The sequence below is a fragment of the Tetranychus urticae genome, chromosome 3 (genome assembly GCF_039701765.1).
Source record: "Tetranychus urticae isolate SD_2017Ah chromosome 3, NJAU_TeUrti_SD_1.0, whole genome shotgun sequence".
NCBI classification, from domain to species: domain Eukaryota; kingdom Metazoa; phylum Arthropoda; class Arachnida; order Trombidiformes; family Tetranychidae; genus Tetranychus; species Tetranychus urticae.
Genome location: NC_142960.1, coordinates 8,440,719 through 8,466,118, shown reverse-complemented (window position 1 = coordinate 8,466,118; position 25,400 = coordinate 8,440,719). Strand labels below are relative to the sequence as shown.

General features: G+C 30.9%; 1 protein-coding gene and 2 long non-coding RNA genes across 3 annotated transcripts; 2 read left to right on the top strand and 1 right to left on the bottom strand.

Moving 5' to 3' along the window:
• Positions 1–14: 14 nt before the first annotated feature.
• Positions 15–14,076, bottom strand: LOC107370375 (uncharacterized). Its single transcript, XM_015938365.3, has 4 exons — positions 13,395–14,076; positions 10,553–10,789; positions 5,417–5,779; positions 15–940 (listed from the first exon to the last, which is right to left on the bottom strand). Exons 1-4 carry the CDS (start codon positions 13,446–13,448, stop codon positions 695–697), a joined length of 900 nt encoding a protein of 299 aa, XP_015793851.1. The 5' UTR covers positions 13,449–14,076; the 3' UTR covers positions 15–694.
• On the top strand, positions 9,599–10,733 carry LOC107370376 (uncharacterized). Its single transcript, XR_016200161.1, has 4 exons — positions 9,599–9,811; positions 10,062–10,216; positions 10,296–10,331; positions 10,403–10,733. It is a non-coding gene; the product is annotated as an uncharacterized LOC107370376 (long non-coding RNA).
• Positions 11,494–14,084, top strand: LOC149093304 (uncharacterized). Its single transcript, XR_016200162.1, has 2 exons — positions 11,494–12,172; positions 12,430–14,084. It is a non-coding gene; the product is annotated as an uncharacterized LOC149093304 (long non-coding RNA).
• Positions 14,085–25,400: the final 11,316 nt, after the last annotated feature.

The window sequence follows — 25,400 nt, the reverse complement described above, 5'->3', positions numbered from 1 at the left end:
AGTCGATTGAAAAGTAAAATTAATAAATTCGATTCATTTATTTTAGATAAAATTTCATTTCTTTTCAATATAAAATTGTTTGCAAGAAAAGAAAATTTGATATTACATAATTATTTGATAATTAAAATTAGAATAATTATTAGTAATAATTAGGCTGGAATTGCATTTTGTTGATTTTGTTCATTTGCATAGGTAATTGTTTCTCTTGGTATAAACAGGAAACAGGTGTGATTATCAAGTGTGTCATGGTGCTTTAATTTATCCGTAAATCACAATGCCCATTGGTTGAGAGAGTTTTATACCAATGTTCATAACAATGTTCATATTAAAAAAGTATGACAGTAATGAATAGTAATGAACAAGGCAATGATGGTGATGGTAATGATGATGATGATGATGATGATCCTAATGAAATACAAAGTAGCAATGGCAATGGTGGAAGGTGGAATGAATTTTGTTATGAGAATCCATGATTTCGGGTGAAATAATTATAGCTATGAGAAGTTGATTGAGATGATGGTGATGAAGATGATGGAAGATTTGTTGTTCAACAAAAAAAACAATGGTGAGGATGGTGACGATAGTCATGAGTTGGAACTTGATTGATTCAAAGTTAATTGATGGATCAATGGATGACAATGGTTGGTGTTTTTAAAATGACAATTATTGTTTCCAATTATTACGATTCCGATTATCATGTTTCGTTAACATCAGCTGCTGTTATTGATGGAGCTGCAGCAGGTTTTTCGGTGAAATCTCCTTCAGAGTCTTCTTCATATTTTTTACCACAATGTTTACAAATACAGGCTATGCAGACTATGCATATAAGGATTAGACAAAGAGTGAATAAAGCAATTGCCACCATTACTGTAGGATCCGATATTGCGGATAAAATGTTTTTACAATCGACCAAAGCTTCCAGTGAATCAATCCGTACATCCTAAAAGATGGAAAAAAGTAAATAAAAGGAAACATAATTAGTTGATTAATTAAGATTTAACTTGGTTTTAGGTTGTGTGTGTGAGAGAAAGATCAAGTTGATCATTTTGATACTTTAATTGTGGCTTGTTAAGGTTTAATTGGACGAGGAAATTGTTAACAACTTGTTTACCTGTAGAGCCAATGCCTTATAAAGGAATCACTAATTCCATGATGTAGATGAATTAAACAAAATCACGAAAATTTTTCATATTTGTTGGTTTAATTAAAGAGCAGTACACTTTTATATCACACACTCAGGAAAAAAAGCTAAACCTTGAAACATTACTCTGCAAACAAACAATAAAATTAAAATATAAAACGTCTATCTAATCATCTTGACTTTCACTTGTTGAACCTTTCAATGATTAAACATCTTAATCACCTAGCCCAGTAATCAAGAGGTTCAGCTGATTGTATCATACTGATCAAAACAAGGAAACAACAAACTCAAACAGATTAAAAAGCCGTTAATAGCAGACGAGTCTCTTAAAATAACAATAAGTACAAATAGACATCATTGTTATTCACACAGCAATTAAAAGAATAATTTTTTAATAAATTAATTAGCCTATCAAATGTAATTTTAAAATCAAAATTTGTTTAATCACACAATGAACAGTTGTTAATTTGTTAAAATTTGTCCTAAAAGTTAATTTAAATTCTTATTAATTAGATGATATCAATAATCGCGATATATTGATCAGCCTATTTTCAGTTTTTCACATGTAAAGGTTTTTCATTGAATGGGTAAACCCGACTTTTGTTTTCAAGATCATTTCAATTATGTTTTTAATTTATTAAATTAGTATCAACAACCAACGTCCACCATTGAGTTATCAATTTACCCAATCAAAAGAGCAACAAAAGGAAAATCAAAGGATATAAAATCATAAATTACATTTGTGCAAGTGATAAACGATAGACGCTTAGATATGGCCGTACAAGTAAAAGTGTGCGCAACAAGTAACATGATGAACCTGTTTAACTTCATCAGGCCTTTTCTTCATCTTTTTATTGAACATCCTTCATGATGATGATCATCACCAACAACAACAACAACAACATCAGAATGATGAACCAGTCTCTCTGGATGATGTAACAAGTATACAGAGGACGATAAAGAAGATGAGCAAGAAATAAATAAAAAAAAGCAAGACAACGTTCAATTTATCATCTTCATCTTCTCAGCCGGTTACCAGGCTCAAAGTCTCTCTTCACTGATTCTTCTCTCTCCTCATTCCCTTTCTCTTTCCTCCATCTTTCATCCTCTTTATCTTTAATTTTTTTCTTTCAACAACCACTTTTAAAGCCTACATTCTTCTTCTCCTTATTCACCGTCATAAAGATTCCTTGCCAACTTCATTACCAATGGAAGTTACCTTTTCCTCTTTCTTTCTTTCCTCTTTCTCTCATCAATTCTATCATCTTACTCTTTCAATCAAATCTTCTCCATCAACCGACATCTTTTTTTCCCTGTGTAGGTAGTGTTTACCTTGCACTTGTTTTGTCTCTCATCTTATCCCTTTTAGTTTCATTTTTTCCCTCACTTTCCTTCTTTCTCCAGACAACTCTTTGTTTTTTGCCCTCTTATCATCCTCCTTCTCCTTCTCCTCCCTTTAGTTTAAAATCAGTGTGAAAATAAGTATTTGGCAGGTAATAAGAACCAAAAAACGGCCCAAGAAAAAGCTAGTAAAGATAATCGTCACTTGAAAATGTTGTGGTAAAGAAGCCAAAACCAATTATCCACTGTAATCCGGTTTTTTAAAACAATGTCCAGTCTAAGTAGAAGATTTTCAAAAAAAAACTTTCTCTTCTCTACCATCATCATCATCATCATCATACATTTTCTTGAACCTTTTTTGACTCCCTTAAAGCCACCAAGTAAATTATTATGCCTTTGAGAGGTAAAACAAGTAAACTTTACTAGTTTACCTGGAGAACATTGAACTTCTACTTTTTACGCTCTTCTTCATTAGATTGTCCGATCTTCTTTGTACCTTCTTTACACCATTATTTTAACAAGTAAAAGTAAAAAGATGCTGACTATTAAGATGGTTGGTCATTTAAGTGTCTTTAAAAATGACATTGCCATTCAAAGTGTAGGAGGCTTTGGGTGGGAAGATTTGTCGACCCTCTACAAGATGAAATAACAACCCGGGATGAAAAATAATGAACCAAATACAAATGTACCTTGAATTACAAGAACACAATCAACATACAAATGATATTGTTAACAACCATAAGCATTAGCCTTTTTGCAGTGAATCCAGCAATAAAAAAAGCACAATTTCGAAAGGCCTTTTATTGTAATACTTAAAAACACTGTTAACATTCATAACTTGTAGTATAATGAACAAAATTGTTAACCTTAAAATGTAAATTCATCTGCAAATTTCAGCTCAAAATCCTATTTCAGGGTGTATCAAAGTAACACCCAGAATCACAGTGTTAACAGAAAAAAGATTTAAAATTTAACAACAATTGAGATTCTCAATGTTACAATCAAATGAAGATCTTCAACCAAGAGTCTCAAGATATTTCATTCACATCTAAACGGATCTGTGACTTGACCAAATTGGCAGTTAATCAAGTAAACAATCCAAATGGTCACAATTCAAAATCCAAATTTGTTACAGTTAACTCAATTGAACAAAGTGTCACTTGACTGCCTAATAGTCAACAAGTAAAAGGTAAACAATTGTTTGGGTCATTTTCTGGTTCCTTTAACTGTCAAAATAGTAGCAAATAAAAAAAAGGCAAATCAAATTAGAAGGCAATTTACTAATTTACTAATCATTAAATCTAATAATAATTCGTATTGTTGAAGTAAACAAACAATTGAAAGACAATTGAGACTCATTGAAAGCGTACCATTAACATAACTGAATTAAACTAACACCCAAACTAATAAACTTGAGATTTTAAATTGAAACAATTGGTTAACTTGATTGGTCACTTTAACCATTTAACACTGTTAATCAAAAAAAGTAGAATAGAGTTGAAGGTAAATGGTCAGATTGATTCAATTTACTTGAAATGGTTAATATTTCCAAATCAATTTCCATCCAATATTGAAAGAGTTAACTGTTATGATAATGATGATAATTAATGATAATAACTTTTCTGAGCTTTAAATTGTCGATAAATTATCTGCATGATTAAAGAAGCGTAACAATTTTACTGTCACAAAATATAACTTGATTTGACCTGTATATTTCAATGCGTTTCACTCATTTCATTTTTTTCAGTTTACTGGTGAAAAAATTATGACTTGACTGACGTTGATGATGATCATCATGATGATTATGGTACTGGTGATGATAATGGTGATTATGATGACAATAATCAAGAAACAAGGAAGAGATGCTTCTGTAAACATGGACGACTTTTGGCCCTAATTTACCTTTTTTTGGCTGTTGCTTGAGAAGCTGAAAATTGTTTCATCAACATCATAATCATCTTTAATGTACTTTCATTAACTACTAACACAGATTTTTACCATCAATTTAAACCATTAATCAATTATCAAGACGTCAATCCATATTGACCAATCAACTTGAATGGGTTACATCTTTAAAGCTCTGATAAGCTCAACAATTGCAAGATTAAAGTGGATTCAAACAATTATATAAATCATCTCTGGTGTGAATCAAATAAGGTGAAATTGATTAGTGAAATGAACAGTAAAAAGGTTGAAAACGGTGTGAGTTTAGATGTTGAGTTGGAACTGAAATTATGATGGAAATTGTGAGAAATTGTAAATTTCATTGAAATGATGAACATGGGTAAATAAGGATGTTGATCATCAAGTCAAGTTTATCTTCATTAACAACAATCAACGTTGTTCTTTGGTGGCCATTAAAGTGCAAAAATACTAAGACTATGAAATTAGTTGGTAAGGTTAATTTTTTGGAACCGGTTTTGTTGCTATTTACCTTGTTGTACCAATTTTTATATTCAAATGTAAAGGTAAAAAGTTGCTCATAAAAATCTATGGTTTTATCTGTTGAACTCTTCATGTTTCTCTGAATTTTCAACAACTGATGTTATTGTTGAATTTGGGTTAAATGTTGGAGAAAAGGTTTGTTCATATTTACATTGACATTTGTTAACCTTTTGGTTGACAGTTTGGTTCATTTTCTGGTTTTGGTTTCTTTCTCAATCAAATTACTAATGAACAACTGATGATTTGGTAAAGTAATCAACATTTAGAGCATAAAAATCTAATCATTATTATTAATTATCACCATAAACAGGCTTAAATTTTCACTTCTCACGGCTCAACTTGACTTGGGTTGACATTTAAATGTAATGGTTGACAATGCATTTACCAATGTAACAAGTTTTCCCATTAAAGTATCAAAATTGATTGCTTGATTATTTGTGTAATTGTTTCTGGTTAATTGTCACATTTTAATTAATTGCTATTGCTTACCGTTTTCTTTCCAATGGCTATCTTTTCACTTCCAAAATAGATGTAATCCCGGCCTTCTGGGGTGAAATTGGTTGCTAAAGCTCTACAGTAACCAGCTTTTTTGTAGGCAACCTTAAAATTATCATCGGTTCCTTCAGTTTTAAATGAACACTCTCTTTCCTGGAATTTTACACCATCAAACGATGCTGTACAAGCTCTTGAACCAAATGAATTACGTCCAATTGTTGTGAAGCCAATTAAATTTTCCTGCAATGGATCACATGTGAAACAATCAGGATCTCGAGGAACTGCTTCACTGAATAATTTAGTTAATAAATCGGTCGCTTTTAACACATAATCTCTGTACAACCAGTAATGGTCATCCTGTGATTCAACAATAAAAAACAGAAAAAAAGAAACATTAGTATCAATGATAATAATTCAATTAATAACCAACTCGCCACAAAACAATCAAAGGTTCATCAGTAAAAAAAGGTCAACAAATGCTTGGGAAATAACAAAATCAAGGTGATTGAAATTACTTGATTGCCATTAACGCCAAAAAGCTAACAAACCTGTTCAGATATTAAACCATCAAAAGCATCATCATGATATGATCAATAACATTATCAAAATAATCATCTGAATTGGAAAAATTTTCATCCAAAAAAACATCTTTTCATCAAACAAACAAACCCAAAGACATTAAAGGTTAAACCTAGAAGAGTCACTCTCTTCCCATCAAATGGGATAAACAAACCCGAGTTGCGTGAAAATATTTCAGTTTTAACTCAACATTGTTGTTGGTTATTTAATCATCATTACCTGATGCTAACAATGATATATGAATAACTATTATCGTTGATTAAATTATTAACCATCTTAATCATTGTCTGCCTTTGCACATTAAACTTTAGCATTGAAAATTGCAATTACGTTTTGTTGAGTGAAAACATTCCCAGTCAGTTTTTGTTCAATTCAAGGACAATTTAAGCAAATTTAAATATTAATCAAAGTTTACTTGATAAATTTACTGAATTAATTGTTAAATTGTTAAAACAATCAAATCAAGGCTCATCTTAATCATCGCAACAGTAACAAGTCTTTATAAATCAACTTACCGTAAACAATTTTCAATGGTTATTAACCTGATTTGGGTTAACCAGATTAATTAATTTAATGGTTAAAAGGCTGATCAAGATGAGATTTAAATTATAATTGTTATTCAATCTGATTTGCTTCATTACAATTTAAGGTCAGTTTTTTTGTTTTATTTTGCAAGCCTTTAGCATCATCTTAATTAAAAGTTGATTGTTTATTTATAATCAATTGTAAAACAATAAAAACACTTTTCCATCAAATTGGTTCAACAACTGATTGGTATTTTCAGTAGCAAATTTGAATGTTAATTTAAAAGTAAATGCGTCTCAATTTAGCTGATTAAACAGTTTAAATTAAAACCTGTTTCTCCAATTGAACATCGTCTTGATTAACTTGATATTTATGGTCATGGATCAGTTTAATAAGGTTGCAAATGACAGCAATTTTGTCCTTCCCAATCAAACTACAGTTTAAAGCGGAAGGTTAATCATAATTTGGTACAAATGTGTAATCAATGATTGTCATGCAATGGCCAAATTACAAGACAATTGATTGAGCTAATTTTACTAATCAAATTGTCTTAATAAGTGAAAGTCTGAAAATGTCAAAAGTTGATTTAAATTGTTTCTGGAGTAAGTATCAAGTTAATTGTATTTTATCACCCTTTTTTAATCAATGCTCTCAACCAATTTACTTTTCAACTGTTTTTGTCGCACTTTTTTCTTACAAAATTTTAAATATATTTAAGTTAATCATAATTTATAAGTGCTCTGATTGACTGTATAAGACTAATAGCTATTAATAAAAAAGGTAATCATAACAGTTGATATTTGAATTGGGATTTCAGGTCATTTCGGGTTGAGTGTTTTGAAAGCAACAAAAAACTGGTTAAGTTTTCCTTTTTTTGGTTAGTAAGTTGAATAAGTAAATATTGAAAATTGTTGTAAAATAATTCGATTGTTTGATATTGCTAATTAGAGGAATCATTTTGCTGTTAATTAATTGAAATTATGCCATTATAAAAATACTAGATCAGGAGGGTTAATCAGGTTGATGGTCAGGTTGAAACAAATCTTTGGGTTCAACACTTATTTGTGGTTAGCTTTTTGGTTTGGGTTTTAAGCTTGGCTTCAACCTTGGTTAGTTTGAATTGTGATGTTTAAAACTGTGAACTTGTCATTGAATTTATATGTTTGTTCATCAAAAGCATACATCTTTGGGTAAAGGATTGATGAATCAACATGAAAACATAGTAATTTCAAGGTTCTTGGGTTTGATTTGCAAAGGCAAAAGCTTTTGGTTTTTTTCAACAGATCAACATCAATGGCAACAATTTGAAACGTTTCCAACAAAATGAAATTGAACAATTCAATATTTAACCATTTAATAATAGAAACGGAGATTAATCTATCAATTATTAAAACCATTGGTTATTTTTAACCATCCAGAGTATAATAATCCTGATGTTGGTGAATGTAGCCAAATAGAGATGTTTAAGGTTTTCAATGACAGCTAAACACATGGTTTGATTGTAATAATTACGGGTAACATGTTTTAACAATATGGACTCGTTTAAAAAGGTCAGCTCAGTATAATAGTAATTGTTAATCAGGCTTGAAAAAAGGTTGATATTGGCTTGATCTTGGCCTCAATTAAACCATCTTCAAATCAGGTTTACTCCTCAGGTCTCATCAATAGCTGGTGGTCTTGAAACCCGATCTATCGTTATTTTATTTATTATCATCTTCATCCACACCATTCAAATGATCATCAGCAGAGGAAACATTGAGTTAGTTATCCAATCAAATGGTTTGTTGTGGTTAAAACTGTAGTTACTTGAATTACCAAGTAATAATAAATACGATCCTTGGTTAACTTCACCAATGCACAGCAAGGTAATATTAATGCGCCATCATTTCTGGTCATCTTCTTACATGGCTTTAAACTTAAGGCTTAAAGTTATGGTTTAAGGTCAATTCTTTCTGGTGATTGAATTCAACAAAAGCAAGAAGCGTCAATAATCAGGAGCAACAAATTAGCTGAGCTTAAAATAATCTTGTATGAGATTTTTGCATGATTCAATCGGAAAAAATATCTTACTATTTTAGTATCGGCAATATCAATTAAAGTTTAATGTTAATTGTTGCAATGCTATTGCATGAGAACGATGAATTTGGATCATCTGGTTTCAATGATGAGGAAAAAGTAAAACAAAATTATCAATTAAGGCTGTTTCATCTTCACATTAAGTGTTAATTTAATCACAACTTTGAAATACGATATTTAGGTGACTAGATTGATCGGGTTTTTATAAATCCATCATTCAATACTAGCAAAAAGTTGAGACACTTTTATTTCAATGTGTATCACATATCGTTTTCACTTGCTTACACCTGAACACATGCATCAGATGTATTCACTTAAGATGATGATAATTTGCCAAGAATCAAATTTACTGTCATGGTTGATGGTAAATCATCAACAGCACATGAAATGTTCCGATGATATTGAATGATTTAAAAAAACCAACAAAAACATTGTCAAAATCATTTGGCAATTGCATTAAACAGATAAAGACAGTGAGAAGAGGCTAACACGCTTGGAGAAATCATTTGTTTTCCTGTTACTTTTTTAGTCGATATTGTTTCCAATTTACTTTCATTCCCATGAACATAAACACAGAATAATAGGCAAAATTAATCTTGAACGATTTGTGGGTTCAACTGGTAACAAAATGATGACAATGATTATGGAAGTAGCTAACGATGACGATAATGGTAATACTGATGTTAGCTTATACCAGACAATGGATATGGTAAGCTGGGTAAATTGAAAAGATGTTACTTTATGTCATTTGATACATGTACAAGAATTGATTAAAGTTAAGGCTAAATAACAAAAATATAAAGAGAAACCAGGGTGTTACCTTGAAAAAGGTAAAACTGAAAAAGGTAAAGATGAACAATTTATTCAAATGTGAATTATCAAACCGTTGACAACAGATGATACTTTGAACAAATCCAGTACCAGTATCCGCAGTATCTGAATGGGTCAATGGATATCAAAAGATATGAAGTATCATTAAATACTTTGGATATTTTTGAATTATCAATTGTTTTAACGGCTTTTCTTTAACTGCCAATTCTGGTTCCATTTCTAATCAAGATTTTAATTTACTGTTTTTATTTTTATTGATTTCCATATTCAACTTATCGTTTAGTTGCAGAAGGCTGGAACTGGTTACATTTTTAAACACTTAAAATGGATGCTAACAAGGATGCTTGTAAGACAAGGTTACAAGGGAACTACAAAAAGGTAAGAAGATTTTAACCCGATTACAAGTAGAAGATTAACTAGATTTGAATATTAGTTCGCATAAAACAAGGTGATTATTTAAAAGCAAGGATTTTAAGACGATTGTAATACTTAAAACAAACACTATCATATGTCAAGATTAGCTTAAAATTGTCATCTTTTGCTTTAGATAAAAATTTTGTTTAAAAATGTCATTTTCAACTCATTTTCATTTCCTTTTGCTAATGTTTTCTTTTTTACTTTTTTTCAGTTATCAATCTGATTGTACTAATTTTTGGTGTTTGGTTTTACGACAAACAACAATATCGTATTGTTATTAACAACAATTTGAACATTGAGAAGCCAATAATAAAGTTATTTAGGAACCATTCGGCCTCATTAACTTTTACACTTTTTTTTGTATGGGTATGTATGCTGAGAGAGTGCATATTATTGATAGTATATATCAGGTAACAGACAAATTAACTATCAATTGCTGAATTAGCATAAGGATTACTCGTGATGAATTTATAATTAGCAGGTTTGTTTTCTGTTTTTGTTTTTGTTACGTTGTGTAACTGGATATTTGATGCAATATGTCTCCATTTTTAGGTTAAAATACATCAACACAGTCATTAATGGATCATTCAATCACAAGCAAGCATCGACGGCAATACTGATGAGGATGGTTTCAAGAGTTTACCTTTCCACTGTTTGGTCGAGTTGGATCACTGGGTTAGGAGTAGATCTGAATAAACTTACCTTGAGAAAAATGTGGATTAAATTTCGATTATGGTAAAATGAACAGGCAGCATCTACACTTGCTGGTAAATTTGTCCATGTTTGATTGGTTAAATGTTCAGTTATTATTGTATTATTAAGTGTATTCCAGATATAATATTTACTTCCACTGAATACATAAACATGACTGGGCTTGAAATCATGGGCCCAAAATGCAGCATCAATTGAATTACCACATTCAATTTTAATAGATGTTTCCTGTATAGAGAATAGATAAATGTAAATCATTTTTCATTATTCAAATATTACAAAGGCAATTAAGGATCGGAAATCAAAAATCAAATTAAGAAATGCGTTAAAAATGGCAAGAATTTTGAAAGGAAGCATAAAGGATCTTCATTGTTGCTGAGTTATACAGATAATTAGTTTATCATTTGAATAAATGATCAAGAGATATGTAACCATTAAAAACAGAAACATAAATCTCCTTCAACAGTTGAACAGTGAATAAAGATGGGTTTTATGATAAATTAAGATGTTAAATTACTCATTGAACAATGTTTACAATCCATCATTGCAATTATAATGAGAATATAATAAAATTGTTTAATCAGTTTCTCCTTTAATTTCACTACAAGTTCTGATATGATGATGATAAACCAAATAAAACAAACTGAAGAGTGTATAAATCAGTTTTGTGAATGTTAAGAGGCACAGATAATCACTTTGATCAAACCTTAATCAATTGTAACATATAAGACTATTGAATCAATCTTAATTTGCTGCAACACTTGAATTACTTGTTCTAATATTGTGCGGAAAGTATAATACTCAATAATAATTAGAAACAAAATGTCCACTTAAATTATCGATTGAAAATGATTAATTGATCGAGTCCCGCTTAAACTGGGAAATCAGCTGTGACCCGCAAGGTGGCAATCCTTTCCAATTTTAAGTTAAGCATGTGAATGCGCTAGAATCTTGTCTCGACTAACTAACACTTAAACAGCTAGACCGACTTTACTTGAGTGACATTTAACCATTTTCCCTGTGATTAAACATATTGTGAACCTTGAAAGTGTAAACCAGCAATTAGGATAATTGGAAATAATCAGGTTTACACCCGTATATTTAATTCAATTTTTGTGCTTTACCATTTCAACCTAAGGGGACTCTCTCTCAACGTCAGGTGATTGAACTGGATGGACAAACTCTCCTGTAACCTGTTGCACTGTTTATACATTTATTTATTCATCTCTTCTTGTTATGATTGTTGAGAGGTTAAACAGAAATTTAAGTGAACAATTACAGTTGAAATATGATTATTATTAAATCAATTGAATCTGCAATTGTAATACATTAACTGAAAATTGGCTTTTTTAGCTTATTCCGCCATCTCTTCACATTTTCCCTCTCGGTGGGCGTCTTTACTGGTCTTTTTACTGTTTCCACTATTCTCAACGGCTCAATACAAAACAACTACAGTTCCAACAATCAACGTAAAATTTTTAAAATTTGTAAACAAATCAACACCAACGTATTCATCATCGTCACATTTTACATTTTAAATCTCGCACTCTTCTTTCATCATCACAAGTATCTGAATCAAAATGGGGTTAAATAGTGTAATAACTAACGATTGTAATTAATCTCTTTTTTTGCTATTTGTTAAACAGACACAATAACATAATTGACAAATTGTTTAATCCGTCATAATGATAATTTGATTGTTGACAGGGAATATAGTTTATCAAGCTATTACCTCATTTCTGTTCAATATGCAATTCAATGCAACATGTTCTGTATATAGCTAGAATTTTCAAAGATAAACTCATTTGTACTCAATTTTATTAAGAATCAACAAGTTATTAATCATGTTTTCTTATTCTTATTACTAGGTGCTGATGAAATTATCAAAAGCTGTTGACTCATCCACTATTAATAGGGTTGCTATTCGGGTGGAGAAACCAGAATCTAAGAATTCCGATCAAGGTTGCTGATAGATTTGACAAAAACACTGATAAATACACTGACCAACAAAAACGGGTTTTTGGATCTATCGCACATCTGATCAATCATTTGAATCACAATCACAAACATTTGAATCATTATCTCAGACAAGTCAAACTGTTTATTGATTGTTACAGACATTGATAAAGGCCGAGTCAATGCAAGAGGAGGACAAACTGATTAGTTTAAAAAATAATTCACAATGCTGAGGACTTATTAATCAAGCAACAGTTAAATGTCAAGTGGAAGATGACGACGATTCAATATAAATTGGATTTCCTAATGTTGCAAACAGCGTCTAATAAAAGGCACAAGAAGACAACCGCACAGAATTAAGGGGAATCAATCAATTACAAATGGTAATTACTAGCAGATAAGTTGAAGTCGATGGCTTTAAGTTGGGTTAGATTAAATGGTGAATCAATCAATTAATCATGGTAATTGGAAATTGCGATTATAATGTTAACTATTGGGTGTTAAAATGCATTATAACTAACAAAGCAACAAGTAAAAGTTGAAATTGGTTTCGGACAAGAGTCAATTCAAGCTAAAGTCGAGATGAATTTGAAAAAAAAGTGTTTGGACGGTTGTTGTTAAATTTAAATTGGTTAAGGTAAACAGACTGAAAGAGCTCAACGGAAATGAAGGCGATATGGTTTACAGGTTAAAAGGCAAAGTCCGTTACAGAGTCAAGCAATTAAGTTAACCATGAACACTTGTGTTTGGGGCAAGTTAACTCAAATGCTCAACAAGTATAAAGTTATACAGCAACCAGACATAAACACAAGAAAAAGGCAGTTAATTTCATAATTAACATTGTAAGGGTAATTTAATCACATTTGATATTACTTACAGTTGAAGTAGCCCAGAGTGGAAAGGCTAATAACAATATAATTAGATGAAACATTATAAATTTAGAGATTGATTTTAACTATTTAGGTAAAAAGTAGTAAAAAAATGGATGGCGATGATGAATATGATTGTGATTAACTTTTAACAGTTTTGTAGTTTTCACCTTTCACATTCATAAAACACATAAACAAATGTATTTTGGTTATACAAAGGAATACACTATTGCAGTAACTTTTGTTTGCACATTGAAATCACAAGTTACACCGAGAGTCTTCAATTAGTATCATGATCAAACCATAATCACTTGTTGAGTAGATGATGTTAGACAAGGAGACACTTGCACTTGTTATTTGATTGAAATAAAATGTTGAAAAGCTCAACACAATCAAATGAATCACAGGTTTAGAGGTAACCAGAAAAAAACAACAACAACAAAGTATCCAAATTGAGAGTTGAAATCACAAAACTTTGGGTCTTTCAATGTGTACCATTAATGATGTAGTAAATCTAGTAAAAAATGAGCGTTTTCAAGGCAGAATCACTGTCACAAAAATAATTGATAAATGAAAACTAATAACTGGTCACCCAAAATGGTGACTTGAAATAATTGTAAAAAAACTGAGTCCAATGAAAGTTTACCTAAGCTTTAGTCAATAACGTACTCCTCACCAGCATGAGCGTTGAAACAAAACTGATACCAATGATCTTTCACTCTCTTTCTCTCTCTTTCTTTCAAGTGAAAAATAGACAGACAGAGAGAGAAAGACAGATAGAGAGGAAGAGAGAGAGGAAGAGGGGAAGATAATGTGAGAGTTGCAACAAGTGGGAGGTGCGAAGATGCGGGGTAAAAACGTTACCAAAGTAAAGCTACTTTACTGTGTGTTTCAAGGCGATTCAATACCGGTTCTTGCAGATTCCCCCAGCGATAAGCAAATACCAGGCCACACCTTTACCTGTTGTGCTGGTTTCAGCTACCAAAGCAAGAAAGAGAGAGAGAGAGTCAAGGTAGGAGTGACTCTCAAGGGGCTATCAAGGAAAACCATGATGATAAGGAGAAGAAGAAAAAGAAAAAGAAGGAAAAGTGAAAGAGAAAGGAAAAAAGGTGAACATCTTGGAATTTCTTGAGACGCGATCATCATTACCATCATCACCACCACCATCATCATCATCTTCCTCATCATCCTTATCTTCTCATCTTTTTTTTACCTTTTGTCTATGGACTTTTCATAGTTGCCCTTTTGCCTGTTGAGTCTTGTTTTGTTTTCAATCTTTCCTAGACCATAACATGGTTCAATCCATGCTTTCCTATTTTTATCTTCAATTGAAAGTTTCCAATTGAAACCATTTTTCTTCATTCATCTTCCTCTCTCCATCTTATTGTTATCTTCATCATTTCTTATCAGTACAACAACACTGATTTCCGGATTGAATAGTTTGTCAATTGTCAAATGGGCAACATCATCAAGTAATGGTAAACCAAGCAACAAGAGCAACTGAAAAGATTCAAAAAGATATCATTTTTTTAGCATCTCTTCTCATTGATTGTTCACTCATTGATATACTCTTTTTTTTGTCTTTCATTTGTTAATAAATAAAAACACGGTTTCAACATTATTCAATAGCATGAAAATGTTCATTAAATTGTTCATTTAAAAAGAATGTTAATTCATTGATAATGATATTAGCCACTTGAATCAGGAAACAAGTGTTACTCTTGATGAAGCTACAAAAAAAAGTAGCAACAGCAAAAGTTACAATCTGTAAAATTTGAACCAATTTGACCAAAAAGACTGATTGTTTGATTGAGAAACAAGATGATGAGGATGAAGAGAAAGATGACAAACAGACTTTTTCTCATCCTAAACCATGAATGAGACTCGTTGAGTTAATTGAATTAAAGACAGATCAAGATGAACTAGATCATTGCAAGGTCTTTTCAAAGCATTTACATTCATTTCCAAAAAATCATTGCACCATTCATTTTTTCCTCATTTTCATGATCATCCCACTCGGCATCCTCAGCATCTCAGTGATAAACAAAGGCCAGTAAAAACCGTTCCAACCTAAACCCATTTCTCAACCGATCATGTTGAGACACAAAAAGAAACACAGTTTTCCCCTCAAACAGTTTACTCGTTTATTGACAAGTTGTTTTAATGTCAAACATCATGTATTGTCATCAATTAGTCGCTATCCATTTGGACCCATCCTCGTCTCCATCATCACTCATCTTATTGTTCATCCTTCATTTCAGGCCAAACAATTCAAAGTCTCCCGATGAGTCCCAATGAATACATAATAGTTGATTGACTCGAAAAGGAATTCAATTTTCAACTTTTACCTTCTTTTAACCATTTTCATCTAACTGTTGTTTGTATTGATACTTCATCATAATCATCACCATAATCATCATCGATATCATTATTATTATCATTATCCCAATCATAGTCATCATTCATTTTTACATTGACAATCATACCAAATTGGATATCATTAAAAAGGCAATATCAGTTAATGATGGAAGATTCGGGACAACATTTTGTTGTTGTTTTTTCAATTTACAATCAATCTTCCTTTACTCAATTCATCATCAACATTGTTTCAACAATCAACAATAATAGTCTGACCGTCCAGTTTATTGTTGTTAATAATAGATATTAAATAACATTAGAGTAACACTTGCACCAATCAAACTAATTACTTTCCATGGATTTCAATCAAAACTAACGCTTTGATAACCTTTGATAAAAGGCTAACCTTTTTAAAATTCATTCAATCCTTGAATAATCAATTAAATCAGTTATGATCCAAAGGCTATGGCTAATCAGATATCATTGTATCACCATCAACAACCGGTTAAACATAACAGTAAATTGCTATTAATAAAATATGAATGTTTAAACATTTCAAGTTTAACCCAAAATCTAACTGCAGTCAATCTTGAAGCACACTTTGACAATCAATTTCAATCAAAATTGAATAAACTCAAAATTAATTGTCATCATTAACCGGAAACCGGTGCATTGATTGTTATTTATGAAACAATCATTTAAGTGACAATTTATAAGCTGTTGCTGTTCAAGTCACTTTAATATTGCAATTAATTGTCAATACAAGAACAGTTTAGTCAAAGTTAATCAAATCAATTGTTTGTCTCATTTAAGAACGATAATATTGCGAACCCAATTTAACCAGGAAATTCCTATTTTCCCTTCAAGATTCATTCCAATATTGGATTTTGTTTGTTATATTAATGGTTATGATTTTTGGCATTTTTAAGGTTATCTCAATGATTACTTGATGACCAATAATGATATTTACTGAAGCTTTGTAAAATGACTAAACTTTGATCATTTGCCATGTTTTCATTTCGCCTTTTGCCTTCGCTATCTCAATACTTGTCATCATCTCTTCCGAATGAAAACAGGTCAATACCTAAGAAAAGATGATAAAATCTTTTGTTATCACAATGAAGACAAAAAATAAGGAGCAAAAAATGTCCCAAAGTAAACAGAAATAAAAAAGAACCAAAACATTCTCATGGTTTTGCAGAAAAAAAACTCAATTTCATGTTTACTATTGACTTGCTTTTTTCTGTTGTTTCTTTACTTTTTTCTGCTGTAAACAAAATGATATTTTCACCTCATCATGTTCATCATCATCTTTACCATCATCTTTATCATCATCTTGATAATCGTCATCTTATGACAAATAAGTGTCAATAACAAAATGAATGGCAGGTTAGGCTATTTGAGATCTTGAAAAATATGGTTCATTTTTGCTGCCAAACTAAAACATCATTTTTCCCATTAAGTTACCCATTGTTAATCTGCTTCTTTCATTAATCAATCCAACAATTAACTCTTTCTTTTAATCATCTTTTGAACATTCTCAAATCACATAATTGTACTTAATAATAGCAATGATAGCAATAATAGAAACAATAAAATTTCAAATTTCATTTTTGATCGCTTCTTCTATTGCTTTCCAAATCATACTTTGAATTTGCAACTATTGATTTCCAGTTGAAATTGCTTCAAGCTAAATTTATTAATTGAAATAACATTTGAAAAGCAATTGAAACAGCAATCTATTAATGTATAAATGATCCGATAATTACTTGAAAGGTAAACAAAATTCATCAATAAGACTGTCAAAACAATTTTGCCAATTGCTTTCTTAACCCAAAACATGTAAAATACAAGTCATTTTGATATCAACATAAACTGATAGTTAAGGTAAAACAAGATCTTAGATTAAACCCAAACATTGAAATCTGGTTTATCAATGATTTAACCAGAAAATTGTCACTTCTTGGTAACCAGAAAAAATCTGGTTTAAGAGTGAAACCAGTAAAAGCTTCAAATGTTTAGATTCTGTCTTTTTGGGTAAATTGGTTAACATAATTAGGAATAACAATTGATTGATAAATCAATAATCAACAAATTTTGTCTTCGCTATCCTTAATAGTCGATTTAATGAACTCTTAAGTAAACCTTTTTCGCATCAATCAAATGATGATCGCAAGCTTAAGCTGGTATTAAGTACAATTATAAAAATGGTTAATTGTTTAGAGCTTATATTGATAATTAAGGATTTAAATGACGTTTATTTGCTATTAAATAGTGGATAAACTAAAAGTTAAGTGAAGCAAAAAGAGTGAAACAAAAAAGGTTGATTATGATTTGGAAAACGTTTTTTCAGTCCTTTCATTGTTACCAGCGTTTCGATCAAATGTTTTTAATCTTGAATTGTTATGACAATTGTTGTTAACTAACTTTACTGCTTATTATCAATCAGAATTACAATTGAATCCTCATTATGACCTGATTCGCCTTGGTAACCTCTTCAACAATCAAGGTTCATCAATAAACTTTCAAATGAGAAGTATGAATGAATGATGATTATGATGACTGTAAGACCATTTTAAGGGTTTGTTTCATCCATTCAATAGTTGCCATTGAATTAGTTAATTAAACTTGACTTTTCTCTTTAATCAACAGTCGGGTCAGTTAACAATTAGCAATCATTTTAAACATATCACTAATTTAATCAAATAACTCAACATTTACGATTCAACTTGATCAACATAAACACTTTCATCTTAAAACATTTCTGGCTTTTACAAGTGTCTCATGTTCAACTGAATGCTTTTTATTTACTTGGAATCAGAGTTGATCATTGATTTAAAGTCATGTTAATTGCTGAGTAAAAACAGAGACTTTCATGATTTATTGAGTTGCAGTTGAAATGCAAATTGTAAGCTGACATTGAAAACACTTAGATGATCAAAGGAGGAAAATTTTGTTGATAATTCAACTATTGAATAGACAATTTGATTGGAAACGAAACACTAAAATTGTTATTACCTTTTTGCTTTTTGTTTTTTCTCATCCTTAAGGCAAATTTCATTCATTTTCATGATGGCGATGATGACAGTTTAGTTTTATAGACTGAAAACGATATTGAATTACTATTATTATTATCATTACAACAATCAACATCATCAACAACTTGATACACAAATTGTAAGAACATTTTTTCACTTCATTTTTTAACTATTACCCGATGAGAATCAAACAATTTGACCTTTTTTTCGGACTCGCGTCCAATCAAAAAGCAAAATAATATTGTTTACCTTTTATTTATACTTTGATTAGTGTTACAACTAATCAAGGTAAGGCCTTTTGATTAACACTAAAAAGGTTATACCTTGAGGTATAATAATGGTTAACATAAATTTAACCCAAGTAACCTAAATATTGGGTTAAACAGATGAGATTTGTTTTGTCTTGATCATTCTTGGAGTTTATTGATGAGTAAATATTGAAATTGATATTTTTCAATCAACTGATTTGATTGCAAATTGACAAGTGTAATTACATGACTCAATGTTGGAGTCGTTTGATTCAATTAAATGTTTACTAATCACAGTTGTCTACTGTTTGTAATTCATGAAATATACTTAAAGTTGACTTTCAAAATGTTAATCTAACATACACTTGTTTGCTTTAAAATAATGTTAAATGTTAGTCTTAATTGTTGCGATAATTAACTTAATTGACAATAATGTTTAAGTGAAATGACAATTTGCAGGTTGATGAGTGTAATAATCAAATGCAGAGTGTATCATTTGCATTGAAGTGGCAGTAATGAGCAAATGAATTGAAATATTGTTTAAAATTTACGGTCTTTTCTTGCTTCGCCTGGTAATGGTTATTTGGATGAAACTTGAATCCACTTTCTTTATTGAATCGGTATAAATTGATCAGAATTTTTGGAGACCATTTTGGAACAGGAAAATGATTGAAAAAAAGGAGTTTCCATTGATTCAAGTTAATGGTCAGACTGATGTAATTGTAATGGACAGCGATTCCAAGCCAGTTGGAGCGTTTTCAGGATTAACAGTCGACTCACGATTAATGATGAAGAAAATTGATTCATTTTAATCGTTCCAATTCAACCATTTGAAATTATTTAATTGTCATGATCAGGATTGAGATGATTATTGATCAGGCTCAAGTTGCAGCTATCAATGTTGAGGAAATAGGAATTTCTGGTTAATCTTCATCTATTGTGCTGCAATTTAACCACAATCAGCTTTTTTTGCTCATCTTTTGATTAACTATTCAAGGTTCCAACGAAGTGACTTTTTTCACTGCTTTGCGCTCCTTAAGCTGCTGTTGGATCATGTTTTAACAATAAAACTGTTTTTCATGAAACGAATCTCACTGTAATAGTTACTAAATGCACGATGAAATAGAATGGACAGAAACAAAGAATCAATCAAGAATAATCAAAGCAAATCATTCCAAAAAGTCATTGGTCCGAAGTTTTTCTCTTTTTTTTGACTCCTGTTGTTGTCCAATCAACATCAGCTTTTATTGAAATAACATCCCGAACAAAAAGGCAACACCAGGTAAAAAAGTTAAACTTAACAATCAACAAAACTTGGAAGAATTAACGTTTAAAGGATCAGTAATTAGCGTGTAACCAATCTTTTTCATAAGATTTACTCTCATCGAGCTGTTGCATTGTTGTACTTCTTGTATTGTATCACTATCGATGTTGTCTAAGTTGCTGCTTTTTGTTGTATTTTTCAACGCCACCATCAACCATCAGCAATCCCATAATCATCACCATCCTTGCCTTTATCAAGAATTAACTTGATCAACAATCAATCAGTCCAAAAAAGTGTTAATTTGCTTGACTAAACTTTGATAGGAAAAACGCCAGTAAAAAAAAGCCAATTGAAAAGCCATCCCAAGAAAAAGCACAAACAATATAACGTATTCCTTGATCCTTGTAACAAAATTTTACCAGGAAGTTGTGGATTTAGCTGGTTGATTGTTACAATTACAATCAAGTAACATCTAAAGATTGTTTGTTTAACAATAAATCAATCCAAAATCACTAAATAAATCCAAGTTTATCAATAACAGCTTACAGCTTAACCGAGTTTACCGGTGAAACTTGAACCGAGGAAAAGGTCAGCTGATTATAAATAAAAAGGGCGCAATCATTGAATTGGTAAATTATTTGCACCCAAATGTGTAAAATTGCGTTTCTAAATTAATTTAATAAAATTTCACTTTCTCTTAGCAATTTAAATTTATTTATTTGTTCAATTTATTTAAATGGCGACAATTTTTAGTCATTTAGCTGAATTTTAACCGCAAATTAATAGATAAAACACTTCCTTTTACCTTCATTTTTGGTTCCCCTGTTGATTTCAAATTCAATGTACCGTATTAACAGTATTAACCAGTTTATTTATCAACAAGTAAACAATTTAGCTCAGCAATTTATTTTGTCTGCCAAGTTCAATTAATGTATTTAATTCAATGCATATAATAATAACGAGAAACAAAGTGTCTCTAATGATGACTGAAAAGCAACTTGTTTACCTCCAAAAAATAGCTTTCGCTTTAAAATAAAGCTACTAGTTTCACAGGTTCACAATTTAATAATTATGTTTCCAGTTAGCTTTCAAATGATTACATTAAAAGACATTAGAAGCTAAATTAACCTTCATAAAAACCTTCAAGGTACTGAGAGTACAAAATATGTAAAATCGTTGGCTAAAAAAGAGGTTAAGCTACAAGCTACCAAATGGTAGTAGATGCCGGAGACGGCGAAGGGAAGATAATGATACAGATGATGGTAAAGACGAGGATACGGATGATAATGATGACTGTCAAATTGTTATTGTTAAGCAAGAGAAACATTTAAAACCAAAATAACCCAAAATGAATGACTCTGCCTGAAGACCAACACTGAAAAGTGAAACAAGTTGCGTTAGGTAAAGGAGGAAGTTATGACTAACTGTTGTGATGATGCGACTGCTGTTGATGATGATGATGATGAAATGAGTAAGAAAGTAGAGTCAATTAGAAGTACAATTAGAGGCATAAATCCATTGGACTGTAAAACCATCGTAAATGGCAAACTTGGCCCAAGGTGAACTACTTTTACAGCAAACCATATTTACTTGTCACTCTACCTTATTGGCACTAGGCCAGGTTAATTGAGGTGTGTTACTTTATGATCCTTTTATATTGTGGTTACCATTGAATTAATTATTTGCTTAAATTGTTATCATTAAGCTGTTGACCATGGCTGCTTTCATGTCATTTGTTTATTCATATTGTACTAATAACTTCAACTTGTCTTGACTTCAATCATAATAGCCATTATTATTAATACTTTCACTTTATATTTACTTCTGTCTTATACAAATAATACGTTAATAGCCTCACCTTATTATATATATTTTTCAAGTTAATTAATTTTTGTGTAATAATGCAAATGATAATGATAATCGTAAGTTGAACTGTTTTAATTACAAGGATAAAACAGTTAACCTTTGTTTTGGGTTTACTTTGATGAACCATTTTGGGTTTGGTTTTCTTATTGTCTTTTTCAATCTTACAGATCAATCTTGGCTTTAATTTGTCCATTAATTTGATTACAATTAAAACTGTGTGTTTAAGGCTCATCACAACATTACATGTTAATGGTTGACAATCAAGACAGGAGTGGTTATCGTTTTTTACCCTAATTAGTTGATAGTTTAAATGGTATTAAGCATTGTGTGTTCTGTGTCAAAATCATGATTACCTTTAGTTATAAGTATTATATTGTATCATTACAATTGTAATTGTAAACCTCGATTGTTGATGGTAGCAATACAAGTAGTTAAATGTCAACTTATCATTTACTTTTTTAGTTAACGTTAATTGTTTTCCCGTTTTTCTTTCATAAACAATTGATTCAATTGCAGAGAGGATTAACAGGGAAACTACATTATTGAAATTGCTATCCTTTACTTTTTAATTGTGAATATTTTGATTCTCAATTGTAACCAGTTTTACAACAATATAAATTGTATTGATCAAGACAATCAAAAGGTTAAAACATTCAATGAAAAGCAAATGATGTTCAATGTTCAATTACATCAGGGAAAACATGATTTCTCTAATTGTTCAAATGTTGGATGAATATTGAATGAAATTAAGCAAATAGCTTGGGTTCAGTCATAAAGCCCGGAATAACAATTAAAATGTATTTCAATTGAAGTTTTATTCACACAGTTGTCAAAATGATTGTATTGAATGGTTGAATGTTAGTTGAATGTTGCTTGAATCAACTGATCAGGAAATAAAGGAAATCATATCAATAAATGTTCAGCTATTATCTGGATGATTTGAAAACATTGAGATGGAGATTCAGTTGTTGATACCCAAATGGGTAAAAAATTATGGATGTTTTGGTCTTTCCAAATGGTTTAATTGTTAACTTGCATGTTGAGGCAAAACTGGTGATTTGGATCCGTTTCAATCTCAAGGTATCCTGAGCAAGATGGCATTGTAATTGGTACCGGATTCAATTTATGTTATTTATGGTCTAATCGGGTCTCATCATCGTTTTGTTGAGTGTGTGAACATGATTTTAAGGTGAACAGGTGAACAAAAGAAGAGATTGACTGACATTTTTGACAAATGGATAACTGGTTAAGCAGAGCTTGAAAATAATTTTTAGCCATCGCCATCAACAAGTCATCATCATTACCGTCAAGCTTAACCATTATGAGGCATCGTCCCATGCAAACTTCAATATCGTTCAATATAATACATTTAATAATGAACCTTCTTCCAGACTAACCCGATTGAGAAGAAATGAAAATGATGACAAAAATTAATTTGGCATAATCATTCCGTGATTTACCGATTCAAATGATTCAATAATATCTTTTGAATAAAGCAGGGAACGAACCTTTTGTCTTTTGCTTTGCGTTTTCGTTCGCCATTCATTCCTCATTTTATCTCCTTTTTTCCCTCATTTATCATCTTTTTTACAAATCTTTAGTTTTACATTCAATTCATTGATGATTTATTATATCCGTTTCAACATTATTATACTTCTGCTGAATGATAATGTTTCATTATTAGCAAGTGATTGACTGTTGTCTTTAAAGCTGTTGCTGGTGTTGCTGGGGAAGTGTTGACATCTAATTGGAGACAAAGTTAGAGACAAATAAAATTAATGAAAGATCAAAATGTGAACATTAGAGGGTATCGAGGCAACTATTTGGGCTTCATTTGTCAAACAGCAATTATCTACATTATTGATTGTTACCTTAGTGTTGATTAATATTAATGTTTACATATTTCAATTTGTTACCTTTTCATATTTGCACCCAAACTGTTAGCCGGAAATATTAAATTATGAACAGTCAAAGATCAGTTTGGTTGTCAAATCAACATTATCTTGCAGTTAATCATTCAAGTTTATTAATCCAATGGAAGCTCGTCCTGTTGACTTGAGGATTAATTGGTGTTTTATTGCACCTACAACTCATGTTTGATACGATATAAGGCCCATTGTAAAATGCTAAAGATAAGGTCAGCTTTTCAGTTCCTCTAGTTTCATAGTCAACATTATTGTTTCATTCATCAGATAGCAAGATTTCCTATTGATCAAAACAGGATCTTCCACTTCCACAGGATTTCAAATTTGTCCCAAAAATGGGTTGACATTGAACATTGAGTTTCAGAAGAGTTTGATTTAATACGACTCAACTAGAAAACATTAATCTTTCCAAGATGAATCGGATTCTGATAATCAGAGTGTAATGAGCGGTTCAGGGGTCTCGTTTATAAGGAAGGGTTGACTTTACTGCCAGTTTCAAAGTATTTCAGGAAAGATGTTATATTCATGGAATTAATCGAAACGATAATTTATTTGGCGATTTTGTTGAATTACAGTTTTATTTTTAGTTTGTTTACTGATTAAATGGCTTGAGTTTCATCTTGATCCACTCATCGCTATCGACTGTTCGAATAGGGCTTAGACAAGAAAAATCTTTCGTGCAGTTCCTTTAAAATGTGATGATTTGAATAAGATATGTCGATATGACCTTTTTTGTTCCCATCTATGAATTATGATAAAAAAAAGAGCCATTAAATTGAATTTCTAGCTTTCCCCACAAAAGGACTCGTCATTAAAGCTCTGTGAATAGATTTTTGGTTGACCAGAAAAAGTTAACTTATTGATATTGAATACAATTTCATAAGTAGTTCATTTTATTTTGATTTATGGGCGCTGTAAATATTCAAGTTAATTTAGAGAAGAAAAAAGTGTAAATCAAAAATTAAATTAACCTTTTAGAATTGAAAATTAACTCTTGATGAAGAGTTTTGTAGAGTGTAGAGAATGAGCCGCCATCTTTCGATCGGCATATAACATATTGCTACCGACCGATTTAACATCGTTTTGAGATCTCCACCAATATGCATCGTTATACTGACAAACTTTAGGGCCCATACCTTAAATTAACGTGTTAAAGTGGACACATAATACTTGAAACCCTGAAAAAACAATCAAACAATACTTTTATACGAATCTTTACAAAGAATCATGAATATTGGACGATACACTGACTATCTGATATGTTCTGATATTAATGGTGATCCATGCATTTAACATGGATTCATTGGATGTGTTC